This window comes from Cnephaeus nilssonii (genome assembly GCF_951640355.1).
Source record: "Cnephaeus nilssonii genome assembly, chromosome: 23".
NCBI classification, from domain to species: Eukaryota; Metazoa; Chordata; class Mammalia; order Chiroptera; family Vespertilionidae; genus Cnephaeus; species Cnephaeus nilssonii.
The window spans coordinates 17,191,500-17,206,498 of NC_137094.1; the positions used below are offsets into that span (position 1 = coordinate 17,191,500).

Sequence of the window (14,999 nt, forward strand, 5' to 3'; positions counted from 1 at the left end):
TGTCAAGTATTTGTGGTTTTTAATGCAAAGTTACATTGTTTACATCTTCCTAATCTGAGGTTATGTATTACTCATTTTGAGACTGTTTAAGGGGAAAAAGATTGACTTGATTTAAAAAATGATGACATTTCTGAGATGTTAAAATTGTCAGCAATTACACAAATCATTGGATATTTGAGAAATACTACATGCTCATAATAACTGCTGTAGGGTAACAGTTTTAAATTTATGTTTCACTTAAGATTTCTATTTCCACTTCATGACCAATAGTATAAAAATAAGGAAAGGTGTTTTGTTTTTAAACTCTTAGGATTGACCAGAGCATATTTGGTGGGGTGACTAATTGAAAGACGAATAGATGTGAAATTTATTTGCAGTAATTAAGTGAAAGTGTCTGACTATTTTGTAAAGAAACTTCAACGTCATATATCATTTTTTATTCTTTTAAAGGAGGGTGCGTCAGCCCGTAAGACGCAGACTCCTGCAGCACAGCCAGTACCGAGACCAGGTAAACATAAGAAACTTTTCCCCTAAATGATCACAAGGGTGAAACATTTTTGGTATTTATAATGCTTTCAAGGAACTGAAACTTTACGTCAAATACTTCTAAAGTAATATTACAAGAACATTTACTTGACAATAGGTATAGTTGAAGAGTTAAAGAAAAATCTAAGAAAATGATTTTAAATATTTTAGAAAAATGTTTTAAAAAGCAGAGTATATATAGCACCCCCTCACCAATTCCTTGTTTGAGTTCCGTGATGGTGCATGTGGATGTGATTTTTCCCCCCTCATAAGAGCAATAAAACCATAATCTTAATAGATTGGTATACAGCTTTGATTCTGAGAACTTCAGATGTCTGTGTTATTTAGCTCATAAGGTTCTGTAATCGTTGTTTTAAATGGTTAAGCAAAGGTCGGACTGTGTCTAGCGAGGCCCACGTTTTCCCGTGGACTAAGAGGCACAAGCCTTCGCTAAGCTGGGCTTGGACCCGGCTAGCCCTTCCTTCTATAACGGCGCCAACGTTCTGCCTATATCACTGTCCCTCCCCTCCCCTCCCCCTTTCTGACGCACACCGCACTCCAGGCCCCGCTGTAACTCCTGCCTTCACGTCCCAGGTCTCGGGATGGGGAGGTGGTCTGTGGCTCCAGTTCACCTGCTCACTGCTCGGGAGAGATTGACAGTCAGCCCTCTGTGTCAAACCGAGTCCTTACGCTGTCCAGTCACCCACTTCCTGAGCTACATGTGGGTTGGCGTGCCTCGTTCCGTGGTTTTAAATTGATGTACTGATGATCCTCCAGTTCAGACATCTCTTCTTAGGTCTGGTATCCCACATTAACTGGCTAACATTTGGGTATGCCACAGGCATCTTAAAACTGATGGAAACCTCTGTTCCCTGATATTTTCCCCGATGGCTCACTTCAACTTCCTGCTTCGTGTATAAAGGGCACCGCCATCCACTGTTTCTTCAGCCAGAAACTTCGTAGGAGTTATTCCTTCTTCGCATTTGCTGCTCTGCCAAGGGCCATTTGGATATTTATGACTTCATTCGCTGGCATACAGAATGATCACCTTAAACGTTAGCCTGCTGTATCTGGTCAGGCATTTCATGAACTCACCCTCTAGAGCCCTGGCAGGGCCAGACCCAATGATTTCGTGGGCCTTCCATGGCCCCCGGACTGATGTCGCCCACTGCTCTGCATCCGTGTGCCTGTGGTCTTAGTCCGTGCCTGTGACTTCTGGTCCCCACGAGAGCATATGCGGGGGGAGGGCGCAGTGCTGCTCAGCACCCCAGGGCATGGCATCTGCATTTAGTCGTTGCCCCTGGACTGGGAATTGAAGAAACACCCTCATCCTAACCCGCCCCCCATACTCCGCGTAGCAGCAGTGCAGACTGCTCATCTGTAATCAGAAATAGATTTTAGGCTTTACTTGATTTTGAAGCTTGAAAATAATGTGATTTTTATAACATTCAAAAGTTTGCTTTTTATTTTTCTCTCAACAGTTTCTCAAGCAAGACCTCCTCCTAATCAGAAGAAAGGTAAGGTTCTGCAAATGATTCTAAACTTATTTTACAAAGCAAATGTGAATAAGCTAGATGACAGAGCCGGGCTGATGCTATGCCTGTGCAACTTGTATCGAATGCGTGTGCTTGCTCTCTATTCGGATTAGTCGGTGCATAGGTCATACTGACTATTTATTTATTTTTTTATTGATTTCAGAGGGGAAGGGAGAGGGAGAGAGAGAACCATGAATCGGCTGCCTCCTGCACACCCACACTGGGGATCAAGCCCGCAACATGGGCATGTGCCCTGACCAGGAGTCTAACCGTGACCTCCTGGCTCATAGTTGATGCTGGCCGGCTGATAGTGAAATATTTTGAATATCGCTGCTAACTTAAAGTGTTTTTTAGGTCTAAGGAGTGAAAATTATACATTTACAAGCTTTTGATTGGGAAAGCAATTATAATTCCTTTTCCTAGAAATAATATGTTTACTACCCTTACAAACGTTGCCTTTGCAGGTTCTCGCACACCCATTATCATAATCCCTGCCGCTACCACCTCTCTGATCACCATGCTGAACGCCAAGGACCTGCTGCAGGACCTGAAGTAAGGGGTTTGTTCAGCTCTCTGTTCACTGCGTGTACACACACGGCTGTGCATTAGTAGTCACATTCTGTAGTTCTTATTTGGAGGATACAGAATTTCAATTTCTGCTTCACAGGTAGTCTGAAATATAGTTTTCAAAATAGAATGTAGTCTTTTATATCTGGATCCTTACATTCACTGTTAGAATGACAACAATATTTTATAATTTGAGTGGTGTTACACTTAAAATTCTTTTAAAATATTTTTAGTTGTAACTAGGAAAATATATTCCCTCAGTCACTATCTATGGGAGGAGTGTGAGTGAATGATCTATCTTTTTTAGTAAAATAATGACGAATGACAGTTCTTAAAGAAGGAAAAAGAACTACCCTCACCTCCAAAAAAAGGGTCTACACTGCTTCTAATTAAAAGCCAGAAGCAATTGAGTTGTGGTACTTGCTGATTTTAGGTTTTACCAACTGCAGAATTGGCTTTTATATGCCTGCTACTTAAATTAGACGTGTAACAATCCATGTAAGCTGGCATATACAAGTTTACCCATTTATTAAGTATTTTTTATTTATACCTTTGAGTGAAATATTTAATGAACTTCTTTCCATTAACGGTATGGAATAAAGGAGTTTTTTGAATTGGATTTATTGGGGCAACAAACATTGGTTAATAACATTACAGGTTTTAAGGGTACAGAAGGAATTTTTATATTTTGTATTTTACTAGTAGCCCTGTGCACGAATCCATACGCCAGTAGCTTGCCAGTAGCTCGCTGCTGCCCTCCAGTAGCTCTCTGCCCTCTGCCCTGCCCTCCTGTAGCTCCTCTACCCCCCCCCCCCCCATTTGCTCATCTCCCTACCCCTCCTCATAGCTTGCTGCCCTGCCCCCTCCTGTAGCTCTCCACCAGCCCCACCCTCCTGCTGATCCGTGATCTGGTCATTATGCTTCACGGCGTAATGACAATTTGCATATTACATTTTTATTTTTAGGAAGCCAAGAAATAAATGTATTGGTAAAATTCTTTTTATTTGTTTTTTGTTTAATAAATCTTTATTGTTCAGATTATTACAATTTTTTCTCCTCCCCCCCCCCCCCATAGCTCCCCTCCACCCGGTTCCCACTCCACCCTCTGCCCTTACCTCCCCTGCACTGTCCTCATCCATAGGTGTACAATTTTTGTCCAGTCTCTTCCCGTACCCCCACACCCCTTCCCCCCTGAGAATTATCAGTCCACTCCCATTTTATGCGCCTGATTCTATTATATTCACCAGTTTATTCTGTTCCTCAGATTTTTAATTCACTTGATTTTTAGATTCACTTGTTGATAGATATGTATTTGTTGTTCATAATTTTTATCTTTACCTTTTTCTTCTTCCTCTTCTTAAAGAATACCTTTCAGCATTTCATATAATACTGGTTTGGCGGTGATGAACTCCTTTAGCTTTTTCTTATCTGTGAAGCTCTTTATCTGGCCTTCAATTCTGAATGATAGCTTTGCTGGGTAAAGTAATCTTGGTTGTAGGTTCTTGCTGTTCATCACTTTGAATATTTCTTGCCACTCCCGTCTGGCCTGCATAGTTTCTGTTGAGAAATCAGCTGACAATCATATGGGTGCTCCCTTGTAGGTAATTAACTGTTTTTATCTTGCTGCTTTTAATATTCTCTCTTTGTCTTTTGCCCTTGGCATTTTAATTATGATGTGTCTTGGTGTGGTCCTCTTTGGATTCCTTTTATTTGGGGTTCTGTGCGCTTCCTGGACTTGTAAGTCTATTTCTTTCACCAGGTGGGGGAAGTTTTTGGTCATTACTTCTTCAAATAGGTTTTCAGTATCTTGCTCTCTCTCTCTTTTGGCACCCCCATAATTCTGATGTTGGTACGCTTGAAGTTGTCCCAGAGGCTTCTTACACTATCTTCAACTTTTTGGATTCTTTTTTCTTTTTGCTTTTCTGGTTGAGTGTTTTTTGCTTCTTTGTATTTTAAATCTTTGACTTGATTCTTGCGTTCCTCTAGTCTGCTGTTGGGTCTCTGTATAATATTTTTCATTTCAGTCAGTGTATGTTTAATTTCTAGTTGGTCCTTTTTCATATCCTTGAGGGACTCGCTAAATTTATCGGCCTTTTCTAGGAAATTCTTGAAAAAACCTTATAACCGTGGTTTTGAACTCTATCTCTAGTTGTTTGTTTTCCTCCATTTCTTTCCTTTGTGATCTGTTTCCTTGTCTCCTCATTTTCACTGCTTCCCTGTGTTGGTAGGGTAGCTTTGTGTGCTAGGTGTCCTATATGGTCCAATGGGTTGGCCTCCCAGTTGCCTGAGGTGGACACTCTTGGTGCACCCCTTTGTGGACTGTGTGTACAGCCTTGTTGTAGTTAAGTCTTGATTGTTATTGGTGTCACTGGGAGGAATTGACCTCCAGGCCAATTGGCTGTGAGGACCCGCTGTGTCTATAACGGAAGAATTGCTGTGCAGGAGACACGCTTATAGGGCAGGACTTGGTTCAGTGGGGCTTTGGTGCTCACTGAGTCTGCCTCTTGAATGTGTCCCTTATGACAGTAGTTGAAATCTGGTGTCGTCTCACACAGACCACTAGATACACTAGTTTGTGGATCTCCAATGGGGTGCAGGTCAGCTACTGTCTGAGGCCACCCAGCAGGAGCTACAGCAAGAACTACAGTTTTTTCCTCTTTGCTTGGGGTTTGGAGGATTTGGAGCTGTCTGACCGGAGCTGCAGTTTATTTGGTTAAGCTGCGATAGGGCAGGCCATTTATATGCAAAAGCAGCTGCACGGAGCTTGGGTGTGTTTGTAGATTGTGCGGGGTGGGGTCTCAGGGTGTCACTAGGCTAGGGTGTGGCAAACAGCGATGGCTGCCAGTCAGCCTTCTCTGTGTTTCCGCGTTTCCCAGTCCCCACGCCCGCACCCCAGCGCAGTAAACAATGATTGCTGGGCGCACCTCTGCAAGAAAGTCACCCTCACTTTCCGACCCGATAGCCGACAGTCCAGCTTCTCCCTGTAGGAGTTTGGGTCCCCAGCGTCTCCCCAGAAACTGGATCAGAAGCTTTTCTCCTTCTGGTTGAAAAAAGCAACGCCCGCCGCCAGCCCAGTTGGCACGCCTCCGTACCTCAGCGTTTCAGCACTTGTGCGCGTCTCAATGCTCTTTTCTCTTTCCTTCTAGTTGTAGAACTTCCACTCAGCCAGCTTTCCCGTGGTTCTGGGTGATAGACGTTTTGTCTGTTAGTTGTAGTTTTGAAATGGTTGTGGGAGGCAGCAGTTTAGGTGTTTACCTATGCTACCATCTTGGTTTCTCCAAGCATATTACATCTTTATTATGTAGGATTAGGCTTGTATACTGAAGTTTGCTGTTCTGACTGTATTGTGGATTACTCTGGTAATCCCCCTGATAATCTACCATCCCTCACATTATCTACAGTTGGGTGAATAAGAAATAGAATAATTTTCGTCCACCTCTTGACATAGCTCTGATAATATGAGACGGTTAGACCCACATGAACATAGTTTTGATTAACTACGTTTTAAAGATGTGTCTGCTTCTCCCCTAATCAGTGTGCAGGAGCGGGCCGTGCATCGTTTACTCTCTGTGAAATACGAAACGCCTCTAGGTCTGGGTTTGGTTTGGCGCAGGCTCTGTGTCTGGCAATCTGGCACCCAGTCTTTTCCAGCTGTGTTGTGATTTCCTCAGAGAAAGGGACTTGTTCTCTCGTTCTTCTTTGTGTCTCTGCTGGTTGAACCAGATGTTGCCTATCATGGGCACTGAGTAAATGTTTAGGAAGGGGGAAGGGAGAGGGGAGACGCAATGCGACCGTTGGAGAGAGTGCCAGCTGTGCATTTCTTAGTGCCCTCGTCTCTGGTTTACGCTCCTCCTTGATGCATGGCAGTCATGTCTGCACCTGTGACTGGACTTCAGTTCCCAGCAGGTGTCGTCATACTTGGGGTTGGGTTTTTTGCACTTACTGTATTTGGATCTTTACGGTCTTTTCTAGCTCTTGGTTTTTATGATTTGTGAATTTGGTATTTACGGTTCTCATAATTTTTAGTAATTGACAAGTGTATTTTTTATAAATGTGTCTGCATGGTTACAGAAAATTTACAGTAAGTTTGAGATGTTACAAAGGAAATCCTGCCTTTAATTTTTCATTCTCTGAGTCTTTTGGTGCCTCTCTGCATATATTACAGGTCTAATACTTATATCATTTTATAATAGAAGGCAGCGAGTAGTGCCGAGAAAACCACACAGTGAATTTTAAGGTCTTTCTTTCTCCTTCGTCGTGCTGCAAGAAGCCAGCAGTCAGTCCCTCAGACCGCATCCTCAGGGCTGACCATGCCCAATTTTCCTCCCAAGTTTGAAACACTCCCTTCATTGTTTAACACCTCATTGCAACTGACATATCCCCTACAGAGTGAGTCAGCTGGAGGCTGGGCTGTGTAATTAATGCATAATTGAAACCTCCTCCACACAATTACAGGACTGGCTGTAACCCATAGCTCATGTTGGCATGGATTCTTCCATTTTTAGCCCTACAGTAAGTAAAAGAAACAAAACAAAATAAAATCCACCATAACTTTTAACATCCTAAATAGCAAAATTAATGCTATAGTAATTAAAAAGCACATTTTACATTTATCAACATGATTTTGAGAGAGGCTTGGGTGGGACTGTAACTGTATTTAAAATAAACTGATTGGAAGGCATTCATGATTCTGGCCGAGATGTAGCTTCTCAGGGCAGAGTTCCAGAGAGGAGCGATGGCACGGGGGAGGGGGCCTCAGGGGCACGCAGGGGGCTCGCCTGGCTCAGCACGGGGGTTTTAGAGGGAAGAAGCCAGGCAGAGAGGTGGCGGAGTTGACACGACCCGAGTGGCCCAGGCCCCAGCAGCACTGCAGATGACTCAGCTGCTGTGGAACCGGTGCTGGAGGTTCTTGTTTCTCTCTCCCGGGAAGACATCCCACTGCCTCCAGCTTCCACTGGTGATGACAGCAAGTCAGCTGTCAGTCCTCGAAGGAAGTCGGCTTTATCTGGGGATTTTAAAGATCGTTGTACATTTGTTCATCTGCTGTCCCTCGCTGTAGATTCTCATCTGTCCCACTCGGGGAGGCGTTAGAATTAAATCCGAGGATTGTCATCCGTTCTGGTTCTTCTTGGATACTGCCCTTCCCCCGTTCGTTCTCTCCTTCTGGGACTTCAATGAGATAGACTCCAGGCCTCTCATTTTCCATGTCTCTTTCTCCTTTTAAAAGTGTTTTTCATTTTAGAGAGAGGAAGGAAGAGGGAGAAATAGAAACATGGATACATCTTTTTTCCATTTTTTAAAAATTAAGCAATGATCTTTGGTCAGTGCATTAGAGATGTCCTTCGTTATCTTTTGACTGTTGTTTCATTCATGACACCTCATTCCTTGTGTGGTTTTGGTTTATTGAATGTTTTTCATTGTTCTCACTTGCTCATTTCCTTGGCATTATTTTTTCTGGAAACCCTCTGACACAGAGGGAAGGCGGGCACTGGAGAAGGGGTGCACTGGTGTCCGCGAGGCACTGGGCCATCACCAGCGACACCACTTTGCTCCCAGGCGAGGTGGCTTAGCATCCAGACGTTAGTTTATCGCATTTTTTACAATTTCAACTTCAGTTATTTAGGAAAATAACCTCACTTACCTAGCTTTATCTCATCTGCATTATATTCTTTATTTTTTTGTTGAGTTTATTGGGGTGACATTGGCTAATAATGTATTGGTTTCAGGTGTACAATGCTGTAATATATCATGTGTATATTGTATTGTGTGTTCACCACCCAAGTCAAGTCTCCTTCCATCACTGTTTACCCTCTCCCCCCATTACCCTCTACCTCCTCCCCTCCCCCCTCTGGCAGTCCCCATACTGTTGTCTGTGTCCATGAATCTTTCAGGTTTTTTTTGTGTTTTACTTTAATCCCTTCACCCTCCTCACCCAGCCCCCAACCCTGTCCCCTTTGACAGCTGTCAGTCTGTCTCTACTCTTTTAGTTCAGTTTGTTCAGAGGATTCTAGCAAGTGCAAGTTCTCATGTGCCCCCTCCCCCGTGTCTCCCTGAACTTTAGCAGCAGAACGACCCACACTCAATGCGCTGGTGGCATCACCCCATATAATGGCAGGGCACCCCAGAGCTAGGAAAATGTGCCAATAGGCCGTTAGGAGAATGTGTGTGTATTTTTTAAAAGACGGTTGTGAAGCGCTTTGTGGTCGCTAACAAGCCTGGAGCTGGTGGCAGCTCTGCAGATGCCGCAGTGTCTGAGAATAAGGGTGATTACAGTAGAGAGTTGACCTACACAGATTTGCTCCTTGACTACGTTAAGTTGCAGCAGCATTGACTAAAACAGACAATTGGCACACACAGATTTAATTTTCTTCGTTTAACGTTTGCAAAGCAGCCCTGAGATTGGATGGCATTGCCCTGACTGCTGAGGCAGACACTGTGACGGGTGCTGGTGACGTTCTTGGATGGGCTGAGTCACCTGTCCGGGAGGAAGCCTCGCCAGCCACGTCACCTCCAGTTCCAGCCACCTTTCCGTTTAAAGTAAAACCTCTCTCATGGTGTTTGAGAAACCAAGGGTTAGTGGGTTTTCTGTGTGGCCTTGGAGAAGGCTAAGTGCTCAGTGAATGTAAATGTGTGTGTGAGAGGCACACCCACACCGACTATGGCTGAGCGAGCTTGCGCTCTACGCAACATGCGAGGGAAAAAGACCCCTGCTCTTCAAGCCTCCCCTGTGCATGCAGAGCAGGTGCATTTTAAAAAGAAATGTTTTTGACTTACAACTCAGTATTTAAAAAGTCATGTCAGAATAGGACTTATTTTTCCTGTTTTTAGCCCATTGAGCCCTTTGACCTTTTCCCTTCTCGGTGTTTTCCAAGGTTTGTCCCATCGGAGGAAAAGAAGAAGCAGGGCTGCCAACGAGAAAACGAAACGCTGATCCAGAGAAGGAAAGACCAGATGCAGCCGGGCGGCACCGCGCTCAGCGTCACGGTGCCCTACCGAGTCGTAGACCAGCCCCTGAAACTCATGCCTCAGGACTGGTGAGATATCTCTTTCCCACAGGCCCGTCATGCCTGGTATCGTGGACTGTATCACGAGGTATAAATAGAACCCGTTTGTGAAGCCTAATGCCTAATTTGGTCATCATTGATATAGTCCAGTGCCCGGCTGGTGTGGTTCAGTGGTTGTTGACCAGTAAACCAGGAGTTCAGGACTCCATTCCCTGTCAGGGCACATGCCTGGGTTGTGGGCTTGATCCCCAGTAGGGGGCATGCAGGACGCAGCCGATCCATGATTCTCTTTCATCATTGATGTTTCTCTCTCCCTCTCCCTTTCCCTTCTTCTCTGAGATTAATAAAAATATATTTAAAAAATATATAGACCAGTGATACCTAATCAAATCTATATTTTAGGTAGCTAAACTTCATTTCACTTAAAAGAAGAAACACTAACTTCTGGGAAACTTAGTAAAAATTCTTTCCACTGGTCCATTGGTTCTGAATCAGCTTTTAGAGTAGAACTTCAAGCAGACTAATGTTGTGAGGGCCTATTTCAGATTTTAGATTTGGAAAACTCAGATTTCCTGCTAAGAAACGGTAGTGAAGGCATTGCTATATTTATTGCAAGAAAATAATTTAATAAGAAGAATAACGTGATCACCTGGTTTAGCTCTTTTATTATGTTGAATGTTCTTTAATAAAACACTGAGCTATGTGTAATATAAAGAGCCTGTAAGTGAAGATAAAGGAATTACTCTTACATTACTTTGTTAAGCTAAGCTGGAGTGAAAGTACAGAGTCCTGGAGTGCAGCTCCTCTCCTCTCTGTGACATGGAGAACCTCCTGCATCGGGGCAGTGATGGACTTCCCCTCCGAGTGCTGGTTGGTCTTCAGCTACAGGAAGTCAGGCCATTGCAGTATCAGGTTGGTCTTCAGCCACAGGAAGTCAGGCCATTGCAGTGTCAGTGTGTGGGACAGCTGCTAGAGAATAAAGGGTCCTGTGTTACGGTTCTCCCCCAGGAGCCAGCCAAGATACCTTGAGTCACCTCTGAAGTGAGCGAGAAGAGAATTTCATGTATGTCGAGGCTAAGGCTGTGGGAAGGAGGAGTGTCACATACTTGCTTGTATGTTGAGTTATTTGCAGGGAGAGAACCCGGCAGCGTGCACAGGTGCCGTATCCGCGACACGGAGCGCCTCCCGCGTGACTGTCGCCGGGTTCCTCGCCGCTGGTGCGCAGCCTGGGAGGGGCGTCCCTTCCCCTTGTACGGCCCTCCCGGAGTTCCCGGGACGGGTCTTCCTCTTGTCCTGCTGCCCTGCCGCCCGGGGGACCTGGCAGGGGTCGGGGCCTCTGGCGAGCAGACCCCGTTGAGGTGGCAGGCGCCCGAGCTCCCAGCTCCTGCCGGGCACGCCGCCCGGTCAGAGGAGGCCGCGTGGTGCTCCGTTAGGTGGCTGTGCTCGGCGGCCCCGGCCCCTTGGAAGCGGGCACTTTCCATTGGAGACACAATTCCAGGCTCGGGTTTGAGCAGGGTGAGAACGTAGGTGTGGTTTTCACAGCGCTGACCCCTCTGGTAGGTTTCTTACCTGCATCGGAAGTGTGCTGTTTGGTTGGAAGTGTAGAGTGTTCATCTGGTGCAGTGCTTATCTGGGGGCCTCCGGGCGTTCCCAAGACCCTTTCCAGGCGGCGTGAGGTCACATGACGACACTGAAAGCCGTTCTCATGATCTGTCAGTCCGCACCCGGGGACAGGAGCACACCAGTGCACCAGAGTCCACTCTCCCCCCGCTCCCCCTCATTCCCCTCACTCTCCCTCTCTCCTGCTTCGGGCATGCCCCCGCACTTCTGTTTCCGCCTCTGTGAGCGGGTAATGACGGTAGCCCTCGCCTCGGCGGGGTGTTTAGAAGATGCAGTGTGTTAACGGAAGTCACGTGTAAACGCCGAGACCACACTGGCACAGGGCACATGCACGAGGGAACCTCACCAGTGTGAACGTTGGGATTTTGTTCCCACCTCTTCAGTGGTGGGCTTAAGCGGGTTATGGCCCGTTTATTATAAATTGTGTTTATTATAAATTCTCAATTTAATTAAATAATTTTTATTTTTTAATTTTTAAATATATTTTTATTGATTTCAGAGACGAAGGGAGAGAGAGAGAAAGAGAGAAAGAAGCATCAATGATGAGAGAGACTTATTGATCGGCTGCTGGGGCTTGAGCCCACAACCCGGGCATGTGCCCTGACCGGGAATCGAACTGTGACCTCCTAGTTCTTAGTCGATGCTTAACCACTGAGCCATGCCAGCTGGGCTAATTGCTTTTTAAAGTAATGGAATATGAGGGCCTAGAAGGAGATTTGTTCTTTTTTTGGGAAAAGAAACTTTAATGGTTGGTAAAACAAGTTGCTTTAAGGAAAACTTACAGAATGTGTGGTGAATGAAACAGTTTTAAAACAATTGCAAAGTTTAAGAAAAGGCTAGATGGTTTCTGTACCCAGATTACTTCCAAATAATCAGAATTTAAAAATAAGGCCTTGGCACTTTATAAAATGGTTGGTGAATTACTATAATGTCTGGTGTTTTTAATTAAAGTAAAACATCTAAAGTTTGTTTGAATTTTAAATGATTTCCTTTTAAAACCAGCTTTTTGATTAGTAGATCAGCTACTGTTTCCTGCTGCATTGGAAAAGTGGGCTCTTTCTGTAGTTACTAGAAGGGCAGGGATAAAGGCTAAAGGGTCACCTGAGAGGGTGCATGTCATTAATTACAGGGAAGAGGCTGGGGTGCAGGGCCCAGGCAGGGCCCGGACGGCAGCCTCGCAATGAGAGGCTGGCTGTGCGCTGTGAGCCTCGTCGACGCACGGTAAGGACAGCTCATGTCCGCTCCTCTCTGACTCTCCCGCCCCTTTCTGTTCACAGGGACCGGGTCGTGGCCGTTTTCGTGCAGGGTCCTGCGTGGCAGTTCAAAGGGTGGCCATGGCTTTTGCCTGATGGATCACCAGTTGACATATTTGCCAAAAGTAAGATTCTGTTTTGTGCCGCGGATCCCACACAGGAATGCTCTTGCTTTGTTTCAGAGGAGGAGCCATCTGTCTCTGCAGATGAGACCCGTATGTCAAATGGTCCGTCAGGTCACGTGCATGATGTTCATTCCTAAGCACCTGTGGACTATTTTTAAAGCCTTTTTTGAACATCACGTGCCCTCCAACATTGGGAATTACTTTTTAGGCTGCTTTACAGGCAGGCATATTGCTGCTGTCCAGACATTTTAATGAAAACGCAGGGCCACTTAGTATATCTTTGTTGTGAGGCTCCCTGCTGGAGTGCGCTCCCTGCTGGGTCACTGGGCCGCACAGGACGGAGTGCGAGGGGCAGACATTCCCCACCCGTCAGTTAAATAGGGGCTTCATGGGTTTCCACCCGTCAGAGACCAGTGGTTGGCCAATAAAAAGGAGATGACTTGAGCTGGCTCTTTTGCTGGTAGGGACATTTCAATTATTTAAACCCGAGCACCCAGGGAAGTTTGTGGCGTCCTAGAACTACTTCATAAAAAGCATTCTCATGCAGCGGATGTCTATTAAAAGTGAACACTTTTTTATGAGTGTAGACCGTGCTGCTGAGCAATCAGCTTACTTTTAGCAGCCTCTGTTTTTGTTAGTGGTTCCACCATTCTCCCAGGCTGGAAACGGACCCTGGGGAGATTACTCATGTGATGAAGTCTAGCATTTCTACCACGAAGGTAGCTTTCCCTGCGATCCCGGAAACTCGAGTAAAGCGCAGAGCTGATAAATAAAGCTAAAAGGTACAGAGAGGGAGAATTCTCGTGCATATATGACGTCAGTGAACAGGAACGCCGTGCTTTACGGCTTGCATGCTCAGTGAACACTGTTCCAGAAAGTGATTAGAATGTGTCCAGATGTCAGTGCCCTCTAAGTTTCAGGAAAGAGTAAGTGTTTTCATTGTCATTTTGTTCAGGTTGTTAGTTTCTGAAATTTAGGTGCAAGCTTAGTAATGAGCAGTTCCACGCATTTGTCTCTTCTCTTCATCCTTCCTTACTGACTCCTTGCTGGTCGCATTTGAAGTGGAAGCCTCTTGCCCCTCTGTCCTAAACCCACAGAGCAAACGAGCCCTCCCCTGCCCTGGCCTTCCCTCTGGCTCCCGCCTGTCAGCGTTCACAGCCGGGCCTTTGAAGGATTCTCTCTGCTAACGCACGCTCTTCTGTCCCGTTCTTAACCTACGGTAGCCTCGCTTTTCTTGCTCCCACTAAACTGTTCCCACCAAACTCACTAGTGACCCAAATACTGGATACCTGGACCTCCTGATCAGGACTTGACTCCTGGAGTCACGTTTTCTCTTTCTTAAACGTCCTTTTCACCTGGCTGGGGAGCTCCATAGGTGGAGCGCCGTGTGATATGCACAGGGTGCAGGTTCCATCCCTGGTCAGAACCTCAACAGGCCTTCCATGTTTCCTTCCTCCTCACCATCGTTTCTTACCAAGTCCCGTTAGTTCTCACGCCCTAATTATCTCCTTCTTGAGTGTTTTTCTTGCCATACACATGCCTTCTCCCAGCTGATCCCGCCTGTCTCCTCTGGCTTCCTGTGTGGGGCCGTTCCTGTCTGCTCAGCACTTTGAAGAGTCTCTGCGTGGGCTAGGTAAAGGCCCAGACTCCTCCGTACGGCCTGAAGCCAGCTTTGCTCCAACCACTGCCGTCTTCCTCTTACTCGCTCCCTCCAGGAGTGACAGCACGGGTGGTTCCATTCAGTTTGCTTAGGTTCTAGGGGACTGTTTTCTCTGAGCATGCCCTTACTGCAAACTGGGTCACTTGTTCCGTGTTAGCCCAACTCCTACTCCACCTTCCGGTCTGAGGTTAGACATCACCGCCTGTGCAGCCTGCTCTGAACCCAGGGTGTGTTTCTCTGCTCCCCTGCCTCGACCGCGCTGTAGGTAATAGTCTTCTTCCCACGGGACCACGCATTGCACCTCGGCCCTCTTTTCAGTCCCCGTGGCCGGCATGTGTGATCCCTGAGCAAATACTTGTCAGTTGAATGTTCTTGAGGACGCCACAGTTTTAGCAGCTACTTCAGAGATCACTTGGTTGTAAGAGCTTCGGTTGGTGGAAGAAAAATGTTTTTTGTTTGTTTGTTTTGCTAATTCTGTGTTGGGTATTTTAATGATTTTAGAGCACTTGAATAACTTGGCTTGCATTTTGAGTAAAGAATGTTGTTTTCCCCCATGTAGTCAAAGCCTTCCATCTCAAATACGATGAAGTCCGCCTAGACCCCAACGTGCAGAAGTGGGACGTCACCGTGCTGGAGCTCAGCTACCACAAGCGCCACCTGGACAGGCCGGTCTTCCTGCGCTTCTGGGAGACGCTGGACAGGTACCGCCG

At 46.0% G+C, this 14,999-nt stretch overlaps 1 protein-coding gene across 1 annotated transcript in view; it reads left to right on the plus strand.

Annotated features, from left to right (window-relative positions):
• Positions 1 to 14,999, plus strand: part of CDC73 (cell division cycle 73) — a 65,725-nt gene that overhangs the window by 46,931 nt on the left and 3,795 nt on the right. Inside the window, exons 11-16 of the mRNA XM_079763497.1 lie at positions 451 to 508; positions 2,007 to 2,042; positions 2,525 to 2,612; positions 9,500 to 9,661; positions 12,529 to 12,629; positions 14,849 to 14,990. Coding sequence (XP_079619623.1) covers positions 451 to 508; positions 2,007 to 2,042; positions 2,525 to 2,612; positions 9,500 to 9,661; positions 12,529 to 12,629; positions 14,849 to 14,990 — 587 coding nt within the window. The remainder of the gene's footprint in view (positions 1 to 450; positions 509 to 2,006; positions 2,043 to 2,524; positions 2,613 to 9,499; positions 9,662 to 12,528; positions 12,630 to 14,848; positions 14,991 to 14,999) is intronic.